We start from the raw sequence: 22,387 nt of genomic DNA, 5'->3' as shown, positions 1-22,387 counted from the left end.
GGTTTCCTTTCAACAAGGAAGCTCTGTTCTTAGGAGCACCCAGGGCAGCTACTTCCAGGGCTCTGCCTTCCCCAGCCGCCAAACCGTACTGTCCTGCGTTGCTGTGCGAGCTGACTGCAACCATCAGTAACACAGCAGCCGCCCTCGGGGCCCCCTCTGCAAGGAGGAGGAGGAGGAGGCGGGCAGCAGCGAGTGTGTCAGCGAGCACACACCTGGTGTGTGGCGTTACAGCCATACTGCGCACGTGCAGAAAGCTCCGAGCAAAAATGCATTCATCTCACCCAAGGTGGGAAGTTCTATTTGTTGTGTAAGTGGCAGTTTACTTTGCATGGATCATAAACATATTTTACATGCATTATTTAAACTAAGAGATAAAAACAATCCACTACCAAGCAGTAAACTATGCCACTTTAGGGACGCTACTTTTATCTAACGGACATTTAAAAAATGATCTCTAGGGATGCCTGGGGGGCTAAGTGGGTTCAGCCTCTGCCTTCGGCTCAGGTCATGATCTCAGGGTCCTGGGACTGAGCCCCACATGGGGCTCTGCTCAGCAGGGAGGCTGCTTCTCCCTCTGCCCCTCCCCCTGCTGTTCTCTCTCTCAAAGAAATAAGATCTTTAAAAATAAACAAAAATGAAAATAAAGAATGATTTAGCAGTTTTAAGCTGTTTCCTTCCAGCTGGTAATCAAGTGTTGACTAGGATATCAATACAACTTAAATTGTACCTGTCCTCTAGGGTCCAGACCATTACAGATGTTCACTCGTCAACTTTTTTTTAAAAACGCAAAGATTATGTGACCGATTCACAGCTCAGTGATTCCAAGGCCCCATCACATCTTGACTGAGATTTTCCCGAGGACTCTGGGAGCTGCTCTGATGACTGTACATCCCACAGCCTGTACCGCTACGTAGTGTCCCTCGTTCATAAGCTCAGAACCCGACTTTCAACTCGGCAATGATTTCCGGTGCCCACTTCCTCCCCATCCATTCCTCGTCTGGGTCTGTACCCGATGCTGCACCAAGGCCCTGTGGCACCACAGAGACCCACTGTCTCCCTACAGAGACCACAGGCCAACCCATCCAAATTCTTTGTAATCTGGAGTCAAAACTAAGGGAAAATGTTATACCAGATTGTATTTTTAATTAAAAATACACCATCTTCGCATTTCACACCCTGCCGGTCATGAGAAGGCAACCAAAAAATCCCTCAAGGGTGTTTGAATCAGTAAGACCTTTCCAGGAAGTTAGTTTCTGCGTAAGAAGGGATGCTCATCTCAAACATCCACACGCACCTAACAACAGGACAGCTAGGCACAGGAACAAGGGCTGCTTACATAAAACTGTCCTCATCTGATGCCGAGGAACCCACACATTATACTGAGTTCCCAGAAAGGAAGAGCGTGTGAGGTCACTACAACCGGAGGCCTCCCAGAAACACCGAGCCCCCAACTGTACAACCACAGAGAATCTGAAAGAACCAGTTTACAGACACATGAATTAATGTATCATGGGCTCTCAGGATAAGATATGCATGGGTATTATTCTTAGCTATCCTAAATTTCACATGTGTTACATTTTTTTAATTTGAAGAAGTAGGTCATTTTCTTACTTAATTTAAAAAACTTTTGCCAGTCTACAGATAGCGGGGTAAACAACATAATTCTTAAAAATAACAGAATCTGGAAACTTTATAGCATACAAAAATTCAAGTATAGAATTTTTTTTTTTTTTAAACTACTTATTGGCAAATTTTACCAACTCCCAAGAAGAAAATTCTTTCCTGGGCAGGTTCACTGCTTCCCATAGCACCATACAGGCAATGGTAAGCGGCTTTTTACCATTATAATATTCTTAACATCAAGCTCTCCACGCAACTGGAAAAAAACAAGAATTCTAGTAGGAGAAAAAAGCTAAAACTATAAATAGTTTTATAGGGAATTCATAAAAGCAATATGAATGAATAAAGAACATGTGAATGGTACAGATTCACTAAAACAAAAACTTCAGAGTTTAAGATGAGATCCCATTTTTCTGCCTACATTAGTCATAAAAATGAAATATATCACAGAGAAATCTTAAGAAATTTCTTCCTATGGAACAGAAATCGGTGTGGGATTCAGACACTACCATCTCAACCAGCCTCATTGGGGATGGGAGAAGCCTACATCAGAGCAACCAGGAGGGGAAGGGAAAAAAGGTGGGGCTTCTGTAATTGAAAAATAACCCAGCACTAGTCAGTTATTTTTTAAAAATCCCATACTCAGGCACTGGTTGCAAATGAAAAGGACAGAGAATGGGTGTGTTCTCAATCTGCGAAGAAAATCTTCCTGAGTTTCGGCCCGGCTCTCCAGACTCGCACGGTCCCCGGCAGGTGGTCTGGCCTCTACAGGGAAGCTTCTTGGGTTGCGCTCGGAGTGGAGACAGCTTTCCTGCTTTCTGTAGGTCGCCACCTCCAGGATTCGGAGCATTCTGTATTGCACTAGCATTCCAGAAAAGGAAACAGAATACGACCATTTAAAAGTGACACAATGTTAGCTTCTCAAAAAACACACACATGGCAATGTTATCTGGAACTAAGTAAATGTTGTTCAAACATTAATATAGCATTTAACTCAGGTTTCAAAAGCGAGTCCCAGATTACAAAAAAAAAAACCAAAACAGAAATAGGTGACTTAAATTTGCGGAGAAGAAAACACAATTCTACATGCCTAAGAAAATAATTTTCATGTACTTCCAGGACAATTTAAATGACGCTTAGCAAGCACCCAAGTGGGTTTTTCCCCATATAACAACTTAAAAGCAGCACAGAGCCACAGGGCTAACTAATCTGGAGGGCAAAAGCACGCAGGCTGGGACAATCGTCGTGGTCTGTGCCAAAGATCATAGGAGAATTAGGTCTTCTCTAGTCTGAACTTGGTCACAGGGACCTTTTAAATAGAAGATGTGGAAAAACAGTTTTAGTAAGCACTGTGATTTTTACCACCGAATAAAGACATTCATGGCTCCCTCCTATCTTCAGATTCTCTCTTGACGACACGTAGGTTAAAAAACAAAAGATAATGAACAAGAATTCACTCCACAAAGCAGGTTCTAGGCTCACTCATTTTTACCAAAAATGCAGCAGAAATCTACAAACATGAATACCATTCTAAATTGAGGCTCCATTAAACTCATAAGTACATAAACTTCACCGGCTCTTTTTCTAGATCAGTGTGCACTGACTGAAACAGCCTTCACTCAGGCACAAACTGGCTCTAAGCCCTTTCCCCTAACCAGGGGGCTGGCTGCTGGCTACCCCGCACAGCTGACTCCACAAAGATCTGTGCTCACTCACCATTTACTGAAGTCGATCTGTAAAGAATGGTCAACTGTGAGATCCGTCGGACGGGCAGGGTGAACTTTTCTCGGGTCACCTCCAAGAATTTTTACTGCCTCCCTCATAGCAGCAAAATCCACCATTGCTGGTATTCCACTAATAAATAAAAAATGATGAAAATTATGGTCTAAATGGTACTTTCATAGGCTCAAATAATTAACATACACTGATCCATTTTTATATCTAAATGTATCCCTTTCTAGTTCGAACTTGTGTTAGATTACGCACTTGTTATCCAAAGTTCACATATCCTGGTTTCATGAGAATCAGCATCAATGTTTCTGAGAACTTGAGTACCACAAATAACACAAGAGAGGACTTTTAGAGGCAAAAGAAAACTTCCAGAGACCTGTCTTTGGAATTCTTTCCCTGTCTTAAACTTCATGAGATCCCCGCTCCCTCCCAGAGCCTTCTCAGGACCCGGGGCTCCTGACTAGATGTACCCGCCTCCAGACACCTGTGGCCCCACCGGACACACAGGAGTGAGCAGGCAAGCTGCAGCCCTGAATGCTATCTTAAGCGCTCTCACAGTACACACACGGGGTGTAAAGAGAGTGGCATACAAACCAGATTTGAGGGGTTGAGGGGAGGCTCTTATTTATCTAGCTAACTCTGGGTTTTATTCTAAGTGTGATGGACGTCCACTGGCGTACGGGGAAATGACAGGACCCTGGTTAACATTTTTAATTAAGTCACATGATCTACTGTGAAAAGACAACCACAGACAGTAAGAGTGCAAGCAGGGGAACTGGCTGGAGCCACTAACAGTTGAGCGACAGTCCCGGGAGGGCACCGGGGCCAGCACTGGGACAGAGGCAGAAAACTCTAAGAGGCCTGTGGGCTCAGCACACATCGCAGAGGTAGAGTCCACAGAGCTTGCGGACAGAATGGATTAGGAAGGAGGGATAGAGAGGAGTCGGGCATCTCCTGTGATGGGGGAGACGAGAGGGACAGTACAGCAGCTGCGCAGTAAGGGTCTGCCTAAGTCTGAGAAACCCACTCACTCACTGGAGACAACAAGGAGGGAGAGTTCGCAAAAGCAGGTTTTCAATAAAGAGTGCAAGAAACAAGCACCTCACTTGTACTGAATTGCTTTAGTTTAGAAAGAGCTGTTGTTGTTACATTCTATCAGTAAGCGTACAGCACATCACTGGTTTCTGATGCAGTGTTCCAAGATTCACTGTCCGCATATTATACCCAATGCTCCAAGCAATCCGTGCCCTCCTTAAACCCAACACCCGCCTCACCCAGCCCCCACCCCCCACCTCTAAAACCCTCAGTTTGTTTCTCAGGACAATTCTTTAAATTTATAGACTAATCTTCAGGATTACAAATGGAGCCAACCACCAGGGACTCTGAATTTTATGAAGGAAACACTCTACCACTCACGTAAAATCTTGAAGAAGAACACGGGCAGGAAAAAAGGGCACTTCGACATTGCTTTGTTTGGTTTTCCAGTCTAAAATGTTCATGACATCTTCCTTTTTCATTAAAAAACCATCACAGTTCCGCACAGCAGCTTCCAACAGGACCCGTATTGAGTAAGGCAGAACATCTGAGTCAGAGAGAGTATTACTATTAATAGGGGAATAGTCTTAACTGCATACTATAAAAATCTTAACAGCAAACACTTAGATAAATACAGGGATGCTCCGTTTACTCATTTGCAGTAAACACAGAGGAAAACACCGTTTATGTTAATACCGGGCTCACTTTAAATCTGAATTTCCCATATATCAGTCAAGGTGCTAAAAAAGCAGATTAAACATTTGTGAAAGAGCTGCACATTTCTGAAATAGGCACGTGAGACTGACCAATACTCAATATTCAGGGAAGACACAGAAAATCCGAATTAAATATAAAAATGAAAACATTCCTGAACTGTACAGAAGTCTGTAATAAATTTTAATAAATTTTAAAGATTGCCATCGAAAGTGGTTAGTTTAAATCAGGGTGCTTATTGGAGTCAAAATCACTTCATGCTAATTGTCACTCACCCTGGAGTTCTCGTTTAAGTATATCAGAGACACTGACTCCAAGGCCCTCAAGCTTTCAATCACACCCAAGTCTCACACCAGATTTGAGACTGACTGAGTCAGTGTGGGCCCGGCTGCATGAGCCCTTGCGGTCCACACAGCCGACCTGGCGCTGCTGTCTAAAGGGACAAAGATGTCTGCATGTCGGTTAGGAATGATCTCCAGAACATACCATTCTGAGAAAACACAGTGCAAAACAATGTTCACAGCGCCCTACCATTTCAGTAAGAAAAGGCATTTTAAAAAGTGTAAAAACACACATATGGTATAACAATTATAAAGTTTTAAATTATATTACTAAATACATATTTTAATTTTACTATCTTTTAAAATATTACTTGAAAATACTACCAGAAGCTTTTAAAAATATTAGAAATATATTAAATGAAAAATAACATATGTCTTGTCTCCAGAAAGAACAATGAAAGGACAAACTGAAGTCAGTATCTACTCCCACAACATTTTGGCTGATATCTCCCGAGCAAGACATGTAAAAAGGACAAAAAGTACCACAAAGAAAACTACGTTCAGGTATCAGCACAGAGAGTGCAGCCTGAAGTTGCCCACACGAGGGAAGGCAGGCAAAAAGCACTTGTGTTACTATGGCTAGAAACCAGGATTTTTTTTTTTTTAAGATTTTATTTATTTGACAGAGAGAGATCACAAGCAGGCAGAGAGGCAGGCAGAGAGAGGAAGGGAAGCAGGCTCCCTGCTGAGCAGAGAGCCCGATGTGGGGCTCGATCCCAGGACCCTGGGATCATGACCTGAGCCGAAGGCAGAGCTTTAACCCACTGAGCCACCCAGGCGCCCCGGAAACACCCAGGGCTTTTAAGGGTAATGATAAAGAAGTGTAAAATCAGAGCAGCTAACTTAAAAACAACCAAAAAAACCCTCCATTTCAATTGGAATCATAGGTACAAACTCGTGATTTATTTTCTCCTTTTAAATAACGTGTTTCCAGCTCTGTTCAGTGAAAAGGCCCCGAAGATGACAATCGCCAGTAAGGCCGGCCGGCCTCTCCAGCTGCTGTGACACTAACTACTGTTTTCCCACGGGGAGGAAAACGCCTGAGTTCTTCCCACAGTTCCTCCCTCATCTGGGACATCCCGTGTCAGAACCCCACGGGCACGCTGAGGGGTCCGCGTGAACATCGGAGTCACTGACGCATCAAACACAGCAACAGCCCTTAGTTCGTGAGGACGCTGGAAAAAAACCCTTCAGTGAGGCCATGCAAGTTGCTCCAGCAAGTCCGGCCCCTGAAAACTCACGCAGGGGAAACACATCAATCCTTAACTTCGTCCTTCCTCATTTCAAGGACCCAAAGGGCGAAGAGCAAGTTCTCCCTCAGAGAGGAGCGGAAGCCGGCAACAGAAGAGGGAGGGTGTCACTCGCGTCTCCCACATGCAGGACATGACGAAAAGGGCCTTGGACGGCGCTGGAACATTCGGTGAGACGTGATCACGCCGACTCAGAGCGCACGGAGCCCGCGGACGCCCGCCACACAGCCAGCGCCGCCGGACGCGGGACGGGAGAGACGTCATCTGCTCTGAGGAACGTGAAGAGCCAAGCCCGCCACCAGGGTCCTCGCAGACACACGCACCTCCGGACGCTGAGGCAGCCGGCCGCCCCCGCCGCCCCCCAAACCCCCCACCAGGGCAGCGCGGCCGGAAGAGGACCCCGCCAAGGAGCAACCCGAGCGATGCGCGTGGCTGCGTGGACACCAGAGCGGCACCGAGAAAGCGGCGAGGGGGCGCGCGCCGGCCGCCAGGGACGCGGAGCTGGAGTCGCCACCGGCCTGTGCGAGCCCGTTCGAGGCGACAGGAAGTGTGACCACGGACCACGTTCCACATCACAGGAGGGAGTCGCCGTTCATTGTCGCAGCGGCGATAAAGGCGCCGCGATACTTTCCAGTCCCGTCACACACCAGCCACGTGTGCCGAAGCGCGTCTCCAGGTTCCGGAACCGGTGGAAGTGTTTCCAGCGAAGGTCGGCAACGCCGACACCCGCCGACGAACACAAAGCGGGTCGTGACTCCGTCCCTACGGCCGGGACTGACGTTTACCTCACAGAAGTTAAGGATGAACGAAGTTCCAGGTGAGGAGACAAAAGACCACGCGGCCAGACACACGCCTGTACCCGCCACGCACCACAGGCGCCACCCGAGAGCGGCCTCCCGCCGAGTCGTGCTCCGGCCCGCAACAGGAGCCGCAGGCGCCGACCCGGCCGCGAGTCTCCAGGACCGTAAGAGCCGCGCACAGGCGCGAGCTCTCGGCCTCCCTCGGTCAGCACCGCGGCCCCGGCCGCAGACGCAGCGATCCGCGGGCGGACACGTTTGCGTGAAACACCCCGCAACACTGAGGAGGGAACCACTGTCCCAGACGCGCACACACGGGCCGGTTTTCTAGTAGCTAACCGCTCTGGAAAAACGACGGCAGGAATGGTTTTTGTTTAAAGATCCTCCCAAAAAGCATTTACTTAAATTTCTAATAAAACACGGCAAACTGGGCAATTATGTCCGCTCGCTCCTGAAATCCACGGAGAAGAGTAAAGAACTAAAGTCATGAACCCACAAGAACGAGAGAGACCAACACAACGCAAGAGGCTCTGGCCGACAGCACAGGCCCGACCGCGCCCACGGGGAGGAGCGGCGACCGGCGGCGCAGACCGGGACGCGGGCCAGCCCGGCCTGCTGGCGGGCGGCGCGGAGCCAAGCGGCCACGGAGCGAAGCCTTCCGAGCTCCAGGCGAAACCGTTTCCAGCCGAGAGAGCTCTGGCCACGGGCAACCCGAGTCGCTGAGGCAAGGCCTCCGACACCGCGCTCCCAGCGCGGGCGCCACGGGAGGGAGGCGGGAGGAGACACGCGTGTGGGATGCGGGACGGAAGAAGCACCGCAGCACCCGATTCTGCCGGGCCTTGCGGCCTTCTTCGGGGCTGGGGCTACTGCGTCCGTCATCACCTTAGTGGTCTCGCCGGCTTTTAGCTCCGTCACCCGGAAGTTCAGTACCGCAGCAAGAGCACGAGCAAACACGCACGCTCCGAGCCGTCAGTCCCCGAGACGCGCCCGGCCGCACGTGTGGCTCGCTCAGCCATAACCACCCGCGGCCAAATGCGAGGAGCGAGGCCGACGTGCCGGCCTCCACACCGTCCCTCCGCCCCTCACACCACCCGTCCGCCCGCCCCTCACACCGTACCCCGTTTCGCGCATGCGCTCATTCTCTCGCTCGCTCGCTCGCGGGTCTGGACGCCAGGCCCTGGGCTCACGACAGGACACGAGGCGGAGGCAGACACTTCACCGAGGAGCCAACCCCGCGGCGGTCCCCCTCCAGGACGCTAAGGATAGCAAGGGACCTGCGAGGGGGCAGCGATCTGGGCGCTCTGCCCGCACCGCGGCCCGTCCCCCGGGGGGCATTCAGAGCGTGGGCTCGCAGCGCTCCGCGTCCGCCTCCACCGCTGGCAGCCGCCTGCGGTCTCCGGCTGGGGGGCCCGGGGGCGTCCGGCTACCCTCCCCGAGCGCGCTCCCGAGCGCGTCCACGGCGCGGCGAGGGCCCGCGCTCAGGCCCTGTTCCTGAGGGAGAGCAGTGCAGCGCACACCCCCACCCTGCCCACCCTCCCCCCGCGGAGGCCGGGGGGCCGCACCGCGGGCATCACTCCTCCGGAGTCTGTGCACGAGTGTTGGGCGGCTGCTCCGACGGACCCCCCGGGTCACACGGCGAGCTCCCGGGCAGCGTCTGAGCCAAGCGCGCGCCCACCTTCCCCAGCGGCCGCCCCACTCGGCTCCCCACGGCGGCGCGGGAGGCTCTCAGTCGGCTGCCGGCCCGCGGCTGTGACAGTCACTGCGGTTTCCCCGGCGCTGACCCGTGGAGGAGGAGGGAGGAAAAGGAACCCACGACCCCGAGACACCGGGGCCGCCTCAGCAGGGCCTCTCTCTGCCTTCCCCCGCGCTCCTCACACCGCAGCGCCTCCCTCCCGGGACCCCCGCCCGACCTCCTGCTCCCCCGCCGGCGCCCAGGAGCCCAGCCGCCGGGGAGCCTCTCCTTCCCCATCTGAGAAGGCAGCGGTGGCCCTAGCGAGTGCCCACCTCGGGAGACACTCCGCGTCCCCCCCGCTGCTGGCACCTGGCAGGACGCGGAGTCGCCCGCCAGCCTCTCTCTCGCCCGCCACAGCCCTCCGCCCCGCTCCCCCCAGGCGGCGGCCTCCAGCCCCAGTGAGGGGCGCAGGGCCGCGACTTCTGAAGCTCTGGACAAGGTTTTCCGAGAATCACCCTGTTCTCCAAGTCCGTTTCTCCAGACTTCCACTCACTGTTCTGTCCACACTCACCTGATCTCTAGCCTTAAAACACCACTGACACCCCCCTCAGCACGGGCCAAGAGAGCCAGCCATTCCCGCCCTGGTCAGGCTCTCCTCCCAGCTCCCTCACCGCCCCCCACTTCAGATGGGCTGTGGGAAGACCATGTTCCCTGTCCCCCACCTCACAGTTCAGCATGACTTGCAAGCACAGTAACTGCCTTTGTTCCAGAATATTCTTCAAAGTTAATACAGTGAATGGCCTTGAAGATACGGACAGCATCTCCTTCTCGAGAAAAGGCAAGCATACCTACTGTCCATTATGAAAGATTTGGGTCCCATTAATCTGAGCTCCTTTCCTGTAACACAACCACTGTGCGTGTGACACGCATTATCTGGCCCTCTTCAAACTCACCAGGAGAAACGGGGGCCTGGGAAACCGGCAGAAATGTCAGTACTGCTTTGCTGTGGGTAATAAACCATCCACTGTCTCTGATCGAGTCTCCCGGCTACTGCCCACACCTATGAAACTAAGTCAGGCTACTTTGTTAACTTGCAAGGAGAGGAAAATTCAAGATCCTTTACGCCCGTCTGCCTCCAGTTTGCTGGAGTCCTTAATATTTTCTGGCAGCCCTGTTTTGGCTTCCTAGCCAGCCTCTACTCCTTTGCCTATCTTGATTTTTGTGATTTTTAAAGTAAGCTCTATGCCCCACATGGAGCTTGAACTCACAACCCTGAGATCAAGAGTCACATGCTCTACCGACTGAGCCAGCCAGGCCTCCTCCCCGCAGTACTCTGCCCGCTCCTCGATCTTCAGAGTTCCTGAGACTTCACAGCTAGCTCACTTCTTTTCTCACCATACTGCCCCCCTCAAGAGTGTTCATCATTCCTGTAGCCTCAAAAGACTACACCAATGATCTCAAAACCGTCCTCTACAGTCTGGGTCTTCTGGGCTCCAGAACCACAGTCTTTGAATACAGCTGTGTTCCCAAACTCACCAGTACCTAAACAGATACCTGTGACATCCCCCACCTACCCCACATACCGCCTGCTCTGGTGTCCCCTAGCTCAGTGAACAGCAGCAGCGCCCCCACAAGGCACACGCCATCACAACTAGGCAGCGTCCTTGACACCACTCACACATCTTTTGAATCTGTCCACTTCTATCGCTACCCCCAAATCTTGCCCATCCACCACAGCATTTCTCACCCAGATCCTCTTGCTTGCCTTCCGCCTCCATGCTTACCCCATGCCAGTGGTCCCCGGACTCCAGAAGGCCCCTAAAATTCTTTTCGGAACCTGCAAAGTCAACTTAGACATTACGTGCTTTGTCACTACTTTGACACACGCACTGATGGCACCAGAACAACAGTGGGCACACAGCGGGTGTCCCAGCAGAGCTCAAGGCAGTGGGACTGACCTGTCCTCATGCTCATCGCCTGCTCGTTTTCGCACAAAATACCTGCTTCACTTAAGAACGTCTGTGATGAAGCAGAAAAGATGTTCATTTTAATTAAGTCTCAACTACTGAGATCAAACCTTCATTTTCTGTGTGACGACAAGATGGACAGTATGTGCAACAGCCCATCTCTCAAAACCAGAGTATGAATGCCTAGGGAAAACACTTGTGTGATGGTTTGGACTGGAAGCTAAATTAGCCACTCTCCCAAAGAACACCATTTCCACTGGAAAGAAATGACAGACCACATTTACTCAACCAGAGGTACTTGGCAGATATTTGCTAAAAAACAAAATAGGCCTGTCTATTCGTGACCTCATCCCACCATCATCTGCTCATTACATTCACTGAAGGTCGTTGAAGAATAAAGGTTCGCTGAGTTACTCAGATCTTCCGATGTAGACACACTTTATGATGCAACACATAAAAAGTACGCACACACGTTAGTGTCACAACAGCCCACCCAACCTGAGAACCAGCCTCCATGCAATGAGCCGCACACTCAGAAGGACTTCCACCTATGCTTGTACATGGACCAAGACACTCCTGCGCAGAATGCCGTGTCCTGCCAGCTTCTGGACTTCCTCTGCAAGCCTCCATGTGGCCTGGGCATCCTGAAGGGTGACTGCCCGGCCAGCTCAATCTCAGTGCTGGCTGCTGCTTCCCTAAGTCCCTTGCCTGCACTCCAGGGGGGGGCCTCCTGCCTGCCCCAGCAACCCCCAGGCCCACTCCAGCACGGCCACACAGCAAACTTCTGGGTATCCTGGGGGCTGAACCACCTGCCCTTCTCCAATGAGGTCTGCACCCCTTTTAAGCTGGTCCCTCCTTGGGTGCTCTCCATCAGCCCTATAGTACCATATGCAAGTGCTCTTCTATCACAGTTCATAATGATGTACATTAAAGTCCCCCATCTCGTCTCCTGATTGGCCCAGACTGCTGTGTCGTAACAAAGCGCTGTACTTGCGTAGTCGCCACCATGTCCGCACTACTACGCTGTGTGCTTTCTCGAGCACAGAGCTGCTCTCATGAGTACCCAGTATGTGTCAGCTGAACAAATTAAACAGTGTTGTTGAGAGACCTGTGCACCAAATAGAGAAGCAGACTAGGTAATTCTGCCTCTTCTAACCAGAAGTTCCTAGAATTCCATCCTCAAAGGACAGGTAACGAACAACACATGGGAACCAAGACAAATGGGTAATTTAGACTAGCAAAAGTAGGTAATTTGTGTTATCACACTTCTGAAATGAGATAACAAATGATATCCTTGTGATCGATTAGGGGAAGATCCCACAGGTGGCTCAGACTCAGAAAAGAGGCTGAGGTCTACTATGTGACACAGCACAACCAGGCCCCAGGGACCGCAGAGCCGCCCATTCAAGGCTAACCGGCTGCTGCTGCAATCAGGTGGTACAGCTCACCTCCTAGTGTGGGGATCACACTGCTGGTCTGCAGACAGACTATGCTTGTCCCCTAGCGTTTTAACATTTTAATTTCCAACATGGAAAAACCATAACTTTTTCATATAAAAATCCAAATTTCTGGCTTCTTAAAATAAGTTTGAAAAAATTTTTACAACACCAGCCTCCCACTTCTGCCCCTTCATACATGCCACCATCCCCACCAGGATGGCCCACTTGTCGCGGTGGCGCTGTCCATGGTCCCTGCAAGCATGGGCACACAGCCTCCACCAACGGTCCACAAGCACCCCCTTAAGGATCAGTGGGACGTTTGAAATCCTCCTCCACCACGGAGACGGTTAAGGTACAGGTAGCGGGACCTTGTTCAAGCAGACAGTGACAGAACTCGTTACAGCACAGACACAGTCAGTACTCCACGCCAGCACCTCTCTGACTCCCGCTCTCAAGCTGGGAAACAATGGTGTGGAGTAGGGAAATCCAGCACTGGTCTGCAAGCAGAAGACAGAGGGGTCTAAGACCAAATTTCATTTACAGTAATGTGATGCTGGGCTAGTTACTTAATTGTTAGACTCATTTTTCCCATGTGTAAAAAGGGGAGATAAAACCATCTTTTCTGCCCACCACAAAGCAATATTATGAAGATGAGCAGACCATGTAAAAGGGTTTTGTTCATTTTGCACACGTGAAAATTCCAGGTTTAAACAGGTGCAGAAATTACCCAAAGGAGACAGCAACATGAACTGGCTGAGAGCTGGGCCCGGAGACACTAAGTGGGATGGAAGACACACCAGGGTAAGGAAGGGGTAAAAGTCACGAACACTCAAGGCTTGCCTAAAGCCCCAAGGAGGGTAGCTCTGGAGTCCAGACTGAGAGGGCAGGACCGTGGGCAAGCACCTGCTGGAGGAGCTACAGAGTGAACCTAGAAACCCTGGTCAAGGCCAGGGGCCTGAAGAAAAGATTAACAAAGTGTTCCAGAAGGTCTCGTAACCCCCTCAGATCTGGCCACAGGATTAACTCACGCCCACATCAGATCAGAGTCCAGGTTTCGTTTCTGTCTCTAAATTTCTGTCTCTTAACTAGTACCAAGCCAGATAGAATAGATTTCCAATAAAGAACTGACCTGTTTTAAAAAAAAAAAAAAATACTGCCACAAATAGAATGTAAAAAGGCAGAAAAAAAGAAAACCAATTCCTGCTTCTTTCAGATTTTTTCCCCCACTGACAAAGGCAGAGAAGATAAGAACCGTACCGTTACTGATGAGAGTGCAGAAACACCCACTCTCCCCACTCTCTCCCAGTGGGCTTGTCATATGGCAGCAGCTGCTAACCAGGAGACGCACCTCTGTGAAGCCTGTGCAAACAGCCACCCATGGAACGGACAGTCCTCTGTGTCCCATTACCTCCCTGGCTACAGCACAGAAGCCAGAGCCAATCCTGGGCAGGTCGGTGACCAACAGCCTCACGAGGGAAAATACAGGAGGACAATTACATTCCTCTCCCAGGAATTTGCAATCAGTAAGTATGCAGACTTAACCAGCAAGGTGTTCAGAGCTAAGCCAGGGGCTGAGGCTGCCATCAGGGGACCCCGTACAGTCAGCAGGCAGGAGGCTGAGCTACAGTGCAGTGGAGGGCACAGAAAATCTGAAGCCTCGAGAGAGAAAATACAGAGCTTCCTCAATTCTGGCCCTTTTTCTGGAGATCTAGCCACATTTTACCAGCCTGGGAGCTCAGCAGCATGACAATCTTACTTTGTTTGAGGTAGCGGGTGTCTCTTCTTGGCCACCCAAAGGGCCGAATCTAGAACGGAAAACGTCAACAAAAGCAGAGATAAAATCAACAGAACCTTGGAACAAAATGTGAAGGGTCAGTGAGTCTATGGTCATACCTGGAATAGTAGAATCATATTAGGTAAACGTAATCCTTGGAAAGGTATGCACTGTGTCAACACACCAAGCGAACTATTTCATTGCTAACCCACCTCACAGCCCACCTCCAGAGTCCAGGGCAGAGACACAATTAGAAAACATAGACTTCTGTCCCTCCTAGCAAGGTAACTGCTCCAGCAACAGACCACATTACAAGCCCAGCCAAACTAGGCTAAAGAAATAGACAAAAAAGTCAGTTTTGGCCACAACCAGTCTTAAGTGACAATGTAAGACAATGGTAAGAGCATACCCAACAGTGGCTACTCTGGGCCTTACACAAAATGAGTAAGCAGGCTGCAGAAACAGATGACTGCGGGCAAAGGGACAGACACCAGGCAGCCTTCAAGTGAAAAAAGGAACAGCCTCTGGCTTAGAAACCCCGTCCCCACGAGCGCTGACTGTGCTTTCTGCCTGCATCTTCGGATGTCTGGAAATTGCAACATTTTTCTCCAAGTTTCTGTTCCTTATGTCAAGGGTGAAGACTGAACACACAGTATACAGTAAAAGTAGAAAAGACAAACGTTGATGAGGGCAGGGAGAACGGCACACGTCCAACCTACTAACCCTACAGAATGACAAGCCCGCATTGAAATTGCAAGGTCACACATACAGAACCGCAGTGTGTCAACAGGGACGAGGCCATGGTGCACCCACATGGGCCGTGCGGCCGTCAGAGGCTGCCATGAAGTCGAGGTATCCCACTACCTGAACTCACGCTCCCTGACTCAGGAACCAAGTGGACTCCAGACAGCACAGGACGCCAGCATTCCAGGACACGGAAAGATGTTCACAAGACAGCAAGTGCACAAACAAGCAAAGGTTATGAACCAACACACATCATGTGCGTTTCTGTTCAAAGTAGCACATTTACGTATAGTTGTACTTACACAACGAGACTGTTTCTGCACTGCCTGTAATAGGGTCTTTTTGCAATTCTCAACCCCCCTCTAATTCCTTATAAACAATAAAAACACCTCTAAATATGTAAGACTTTTTTTCAGAGCCTTCAAGTTAGGATTTGGAAAACCCAGCCTTGGCTCTGCTGGTCAGGGAGGGAGAAGACGGGGTGGCTGGGCGGAACTGAAGGACAGACGGCAGGGGCCCCACTGCTCAGGGACAGCTAGTCTCCACAACAGGCCTCCTGACGGCAGCCCTCCACGGCCTCCCCCGCCCTCCTCACCTTCCCTTCCACCTGTTCGAGGCCTGCCCTGCACCTAACTCCCCAAGTGTGGACTGTCCTCTGTGAGTCCCCTGGTCCCCGGCAGCTTGGGGCCTCACTCCTACAGAAAGCAGCCTCTGACTCTCCGGGACAATGACTGCCCCCCCTCGGAAACAGGTCTATTTTCACAGGAACAGTTACTCAACATCTGCAAGGCCGCAGTCTGTGCACTCCAAGGCCACACAGGCAGCTCTGGATCCCTAAAAAGGCGGTTTGCTGGAAGTGAAGTTGTATAAGACCAAAATGGAATCGATGTGCACAATGTGTCCACTTCTGTAAATATCTCATGAGGGCAAGCCTGGGAAGCAAAAAGATAAAACAGCAATAAAAAAGCAGCAATCAAATGATTTGTGCTGTGCCCCATGGACAGACAGAGGAAGAGGAGGCATCCGGGGAAGGAGTCCAGACTGGTTTGTTCCCCAACTGTGCAAGTGCTTCTCTCTGCGCCATCCCCCCTAAATGCCAGAAGGCTACCCCCTCTGTCCTCCGGCCTCCGGACACTCTGGCTGCGGACATGCAGGGCCCCTGAGGGGCTCTTCTCCCCCTGCTCCCCTTCCAGTGGCCTAGAGCTTGGGCAGGGCCTGCAGGTGCACCAGGATCTGCCACCAAAAGCACGAGACCAAAACAGAAAACAAGAAGCCTGGCTCCTGGTCCTTGCCGACCCTGTTGCACCACAGCCCCAGTCTGCCAACTCCGGATTCCTGCTCCATTTGTTAACGTCATCATTCGGAAGCGTTTCAGGTCCCTGTGCCGCAAGCATTCCTGACACGCGAGCAGGGGGCTGCCAGGAGCTCATCCCGTCTGTCTGTCCTCCCCGGGACAGGAGAGGACGGAGCACACTCTCCCCCGCTAGCAGGGAGCACACCACAGCGGGCTCCCCACCCGGCCGGCACCGGCACAGGGGCCCAAAGCCCAGCCCCAAGCGACACCCCCTGAGCGCAGGACCCCCTGAGCGCAGGTCGGCGAGGACACTCGATGTGGTCTCTCCAGAAGGGGACACACACGCTCTGCTCTAATGATAAACAAGCAAAACAACCTGCTGCTCCAGTTACTCCTCTCTCCAAGTCAGTTCTGCTTTCAAACTTTATTCCCTCAAGTAATTACTAAAAAATTGCTCTCGTAATTATTAATAAGCCTTTCATAATAACCACTCCATGAATAAAACAGGGCTTTAATCCCAGGGAAATAAAAACCAAATCTCTGTTTTGAAATCATTTCTATTTACAGCTGTGTTATTACTGTATTTTCCATGGTTATAAAAACCCTGGATACTCTGAAACTCAGTTATCTCTAGATGCCTATGAAAACTTATTTTCCAGAGAAAATTTAGCTTTTACATCATGAACCATTCTGTTGTAGTGCATTTTAATTATTTTTGAAAGTTTCCTACTGATTTTCTGCATTTCAGAAATATAGGCCACCTTCAAGTGGGTACATCTCCACAAATGATCCACCGAAAAACTTACACCCAATTTCTAAACTATCTGCACATATGTTCTTCTATTATTTATTAAGCTATAAAATATGGATTAAGAATCTTCCGGGACAGCATCACTAGGTGTTACAAGGAAGTAAAGCGAAATAAAAAATCTTTCTTATGTATAAGCAACTGAGGTGTTCCCTTTTCAAAACTAACAGGAACTCATCGTTGGTGAAAAGGATGGCATCCCTGTGAATTAAAGACATGTGGCACTTACAGAAACAACCTACCTCTCTCAATATAAATGCTGGCACCTAAACATGGAAGGTAAAAACGACCTCTTATTTATAAAAGCAACCTATTTCTAACACAGCTTTCTTCTACAAAATATTGAAATTTTCTCACAATGTACAAGAAAAACTGCTAGTGGCAGTCTAGAATACTTAAATACATCAAAATCTACAGAAAAATTACAGAAGTAACCTCGATTAAATAGTACAAGAAAAAAGATTAAAAGAAAAGTTCCCTCTAAAATACACTGCAATAGATTTGGCATTTATTTTCCTAGTAGTTTTCCCGGAAAATCCACAGAAACAAAAACCACTCTTGCAAAGAGGTGTTCCCTTCATTGGCTGGTTCAGGTGCTCAAATGTCAATAAAGTCAAGACTTCAATCCAATTCCCTAGGGTTGAGCCAAGATCACTCTCCTGAGATCTCAGTGAAAGGGCTGCCCAAAGGGCACACAGGCCAGGACACAGCATGCCCAGCCCCAGAACACCACTCCCATCAGGGGCCCGCTGCCGATTCCTACCCACGTAGGACAGGTAAAGAATCCTGGGCTCTGCTCTCTTGAAAAGGTAAAGCATGCATGTAAGAGGTGTAGAATAGCATCAGCAGATTTTTTTTTTTGTTGTTTTTAAATTGCACTAGTTTCTCCATGGAAAAAAATCATGGCTAAATTAACTTACATTTTTAAATGAGAAGTAAAGGGATGGACGTGCACCCTCAAACAAAAGTTGTCCTGAGGGGAGATTTTAAACTGTTAGAGGTTACTGTAGGTTTGCCTGTTACAACATGGTGAGAGTAATTTAACATTTCCTCAGTTCAGCTTAACAAATGCATTTTTATTATTACAAACTAAACAACCCCCCCCCAAATTAAGCAACATTACCATACTTGGTGCCTCCAAGTCTAGGTACATTGAAGAACTTCTTACGTGAACTGTCATTCAATGTTTCAATAAGGTATTCAAAAGCATATCCTGAAAAAAAAAATTACAATTTCATTAAAAACAGCTACAAAGTACTTTAATTTAAAATGAAAATAACTGGAAAACCCACTTTGTCCAAAAGAATTCTTTGCAGTGCTGCAAATGCTCTCTACTTGCACTGTCCAGTAGGGCAGCCACAGGCCACACATGGCTACTGAACACTTGAAATGTGGCTATAGCCACGGAAGAAGTGAATTTTAAAATTTAATTTTTATTAATTTAAATTGAATCACACGTGGCCAGGATCCATGGTATTGGACAACACAGCTCAAATTATGACTCCTGTCAAACAAAAATAGGTAAGATAACTAATTCCTGAAATGTGGTAACAAAGAATACCAGGGAAGGAAAAACAAGAATGATTTAAATGATGTACAGACTTTAGGAAGACAAGTCCTTAAATAACGCTAAGTACAGACAGAACAAGCTGAAAACCTGACAACTGTCAGAAGGATTGATTTTTTAAAAATAACCGAAAGACAGATTTTTACACAGCGTTCAACAAGGTGGACAAAATCAAAAGGACACCAAAACACAAAACTTAGCAGGGAAGACTACTAGTCTTAGACTGAAGCTAGAAATGAAAGAGAAAATATTTGGGTAAATCAAGATTCTCGCCAAGGGACCACGTCTTTCTGGTTTTGCACAACATGAAACTGGGGGTCTCACTGGAGGGCTCCCCAGCTCCCAACGTCCTGGGGGCGGGGGGGGGGGGGCAGGTGGAGAAGAACCTTCAGATCAGGTCTTTTGTGCAGACTCATGGCTGTGGGTGGGCAAGACCCTCCGTGAGGGCAGCGCCCTGAGCCCAGGGGAGAAGACAGGAGCACAGCCCCCTCACACAGGACGAGTGTTCCCTCTCATGTTGGGGGTGGGGGGAAGGGGGCCGAGGGACAGAGGAACAAGGGGCAGGAAGCGCAGGGGGGAGGGAAGCAGGGGCAGGAGGGGGGCGGCAGAGGGCAGGGAGCCGACAGCAGAGGCAGGCGGTAGGAAGGGCAGGAGCGGCAAGAGAGTCAGGGGGCGGGGGGAGGCGGCGTGGGGAGGGGGCCAGGGGCCGGAGGCAAAGGACCGGGAGCAGCGGGCAGGAGGTGCAAGGGGGCAGAGGAGCAGGAGGGCCGGGGGGTGGGGGGGGGAGCAGGAGGGCCGGGGGGGGGGCAGGGGGACAGGAAAAGCAGGGGGCCGGGGGCAGGGGAGGCGGGGGCCAGAGGGGCAAGGAGGCAGGGGGCAGGAAGAACAGAGGACCGGGAGCCGGGGGCAGAGGGAGCAGGAGGGGCAGGGACCCTGGTCAGGAGGGTGGGGAGACCCACCGCCGCACGCACCGCCGGGAGCCCGCTGCCCGGAGCCCGGCCTTGACCGCCCCCACCCGGCCCGCAGCCCGCAGCAGAGGGAGGGGCTCGCGCCGGGCGGCGAGGCCCAGCAGGGGCCCGCGGGACCCCCGCCAGGACTGCCGAGCAGCGGCGGGCCCCGCGCAGGCCCCAGGCCCGGGCGAGGGCGGCGGGGGGGCCCCCAGGGAGCGCGGCCCGAGCTCGCCAGCCCCGGTCGAGCGACCCCCGGCGAGGGGAGCGAGCCGCGCGGCGCCGGGCGGGCACTGACCTGCACCGGGGGCGTCCATCTTCGGAGAGCATAGTATCCCTGCGCGGAGGGGGCCCGCGGGGGAAGGCGGGGGAGGCCGGGCGGGGAGAGGGGAGGAAGGCGGGCGGGCCGGCGGGGGAGCAGGAAGGGGCCGTCTCGCGCAAACACCGCGAGAGCCGTGGAGCCCGGGCGGCTGCGCTCGCGAGAGTTGCCGCGCGGCTATCGCGAGATATCCGGACGAGGAAACAAAGAAAGACGTGGGGCGGTGCTCGGGGGTGGGCGGGGCGCTCGGGGAGGGGGCGGCGCTCGGGCTGGGGGCGGCGCTCGGGCGGCGAGTTCCGCCCCCGGACCCTCGGCGCGGCTTCTCCGCGTTGCTCCGCCGCAGCCCCGGCCCCCGCGATCTCCCACAGCCCGGCCGCCGAGGGTCCGGGGGCGCGGGCCGAAATGATTCCCAGGCCTTGCCTCCCGGCAGCTTCCGCGGCCTCGGCCGATGGCCCGGTTCTTCCCTTCCCGCCCCGGAGGCTGCGCTTGCTGTGCGGGCCGCTCGGCGTCGGGGTGTCGGGAGACACTAGGGCCCCGCGCTGCGCCCCGAGCCCCGAGCCCCGGCCCGGCCCGCCCCGCCTGGGTCTCCGGCCACGCTCGTGCCGCTCCCCAGCCTGCGGCGCCGGAGCCGGGAGACGAGCGTGTCCTCCGGCGCCACGTCCACAGACACCCCGGACCCAGCGTCTCCCCAGGACACTCCCGTGTCCCCCCAGGCCCAGGAGTCCTTCCCAGATGCCTGCCTGGGCGGGCGGCAGCGCGGTGCACCCGCGGCCGGAGCCCGAAACCCGCGCGTCGTCCTGGGATCCGTGCGGACCCGGTCTGCGTCCCGCCCCGTCCAGCCGGACCGCCTGCTCCCGCCGCGCTGCAGGGCTGAGACGAGCTCGCCGAGGGCGCCCGGCACCGCCGACTGCAGCCTTCGCTTCCCCGCGGTGAACAGACTCACCCAGCCGCACCCAGCCACTCGGGCCTCGCGCTCGGTTCCCGTGCACGAGCAAGCCCACAGGTTCCGCGAGTCCTTCGAGGTCGGCTGCCTCACACCTCTGGCTGCCCCCTTCTCCGGAGAACCTCTCTGGACAGAATCATCTCGCTCACTGTGAAAACTTCTGCCCTCTCCGGCCAACCCCGGCTCCTCCTCAGGCCCTAGTCCGGATAGTGTTTCCTACCCCAAGTCTTTGGGAAAGTGAAGATACGTTTCCCTCTCGCGCCCCTGGGTGGCTCAGTAGGTTAAGTGTCTGCCTTTGGCTCAGGTCTTGATCTCAAGGTCCTGGGACTGAGCACCCCCACCCCCACCCCATCAGGCTCCTTCCTTGGCAAGAAGCCTCCTCCTCCGTCTGTCTCTTACCCTGCTCCTATTCTCTCTCAAATAAATAAAATCTAAATTAAAAAAAAAAATGCTTCCCTATCCTATATTGTAGATAACGCACTTCATTACACTTGATTGCAATTGCAGATTTACGGTATTTCCCACATTCTGGTTAGGTGTATGGGAGAGTACCCAAGGAGCAGTGGCTTAAACAATACAGACCTGTAATTACCTCCCGTGACAAAACCCACAAGAGCTGTCCCCGGGCCGCTGCTGCCGTTCGGTCACACCATCAAGGATCCTGTCACCTCGTGGTTGTAGAATGACCCTGTCATGCAGAAACATAATGGTGTCCTACAACTTCCCAAAGCAGGGGGGAGCTGGTGCAGACCACCTCTCTCTTCTTAGTACTGTTTCTTAGTGTAGTCTCCATGCCCAACTTGGGACTTAAATTCACAACCTCAAGATGAAGAGTCCCACGCGCCCTGGAGCCGGCTGGGCGCCCCAGAGCATCTCTCTCCTTTGACCAACATGATTTCCGAAGATCCTCTCCAGACCTCTCTTTGACCAGAAATCCAATCAGTCCTTCTCCACCCCCATCAAACCCAACACCCATTCAAGGCATATAATTTTGGAGTGTCTCCTTTACTACCCTGGCATGAAATTCACGGATAACTTGCACAAAACAGTAAAATAATCTACATGATGCCCTAACTGTAATATAAAGGAAAGGCAAAAGTAACTGATTAGAAAATACTGTTAAAATATATGGGACACAGGCATGTCTGTACTACATGATGTAATGATGTCTCAGATGCTAGCGTCTACTTACAGTGGCTTTACAGAACACAATATTAAATGCTTTTTCATTTACATTTGACATTTCAAAATAAGGATAAATACATAGTGCATAAATATATATCATGAAGGCATATATATGATAAGTGCACATACATGATATAATACAGGCCATGGTGGGGGAGAGTAATAAATGTATTGATGACTCCAATGCTGGAAGTGTTGTCACTTTTGATTTTCTGAAATAGTGAACAATTCTTGGTAAAG

At 51.5% G+C, this 22,387-nt stretch overlaps 1 protein-coding gene across 1 annotated transcript in view; it reads right to left on the bottom strand.

Moving 5' to 3' along the window:
• Positions 1–20,196, bottom strand: part of IREB2 (iron responsive element binding protein 2) — a 43,277-nt gene extending 23,081 nt beyond the window's left edge. Inside the window, exons 1-5 of the mRNA XM_082736525.1 lie at positions 19,999–20,196; positions 18,310–18,399; positions 4,768–4,933; positions 3,337–3,474; positions 2,263–2,481 (exon numbers count right to left, since the gene is read on the bottom strand). Coding sequence (XP_082592651.1) covers positions 2,263–2,481; positions 3,337–3,474; positions 4,768–4,933; positions 18,310–18,399; positions 19,999–20,017 — 632 coding nt within the window. The 5' untranslated portion in view covers positions 20,018–20,196. The remainder of the gene's footprint in view (positions 1–2,262; positions 2,482–3,336; positions 3,475–4,767; positions 4,934–18,309; positions 18,400–19,998) is intronic.
• Between the last annotated feature and the right edge of the window lie 2,191 nt (positions 20,197–22,387).

The sequence above is a fragment of the Mustela nivalis genome, assembly GCF_964662115.1.
Source record: "Mustela nivalis genome assembly, chromosome: 6".
NCBI classification, from domain to species: domain Eukaryota; kingdom Metazoa; phylum Chordata; class Mammalia; order Carnivora; family Mustelidae; genus Mustela; species Mustela nivalis.
This window is presented reverse-complemented; position numbering and strand designations above follow the sequence as displayed.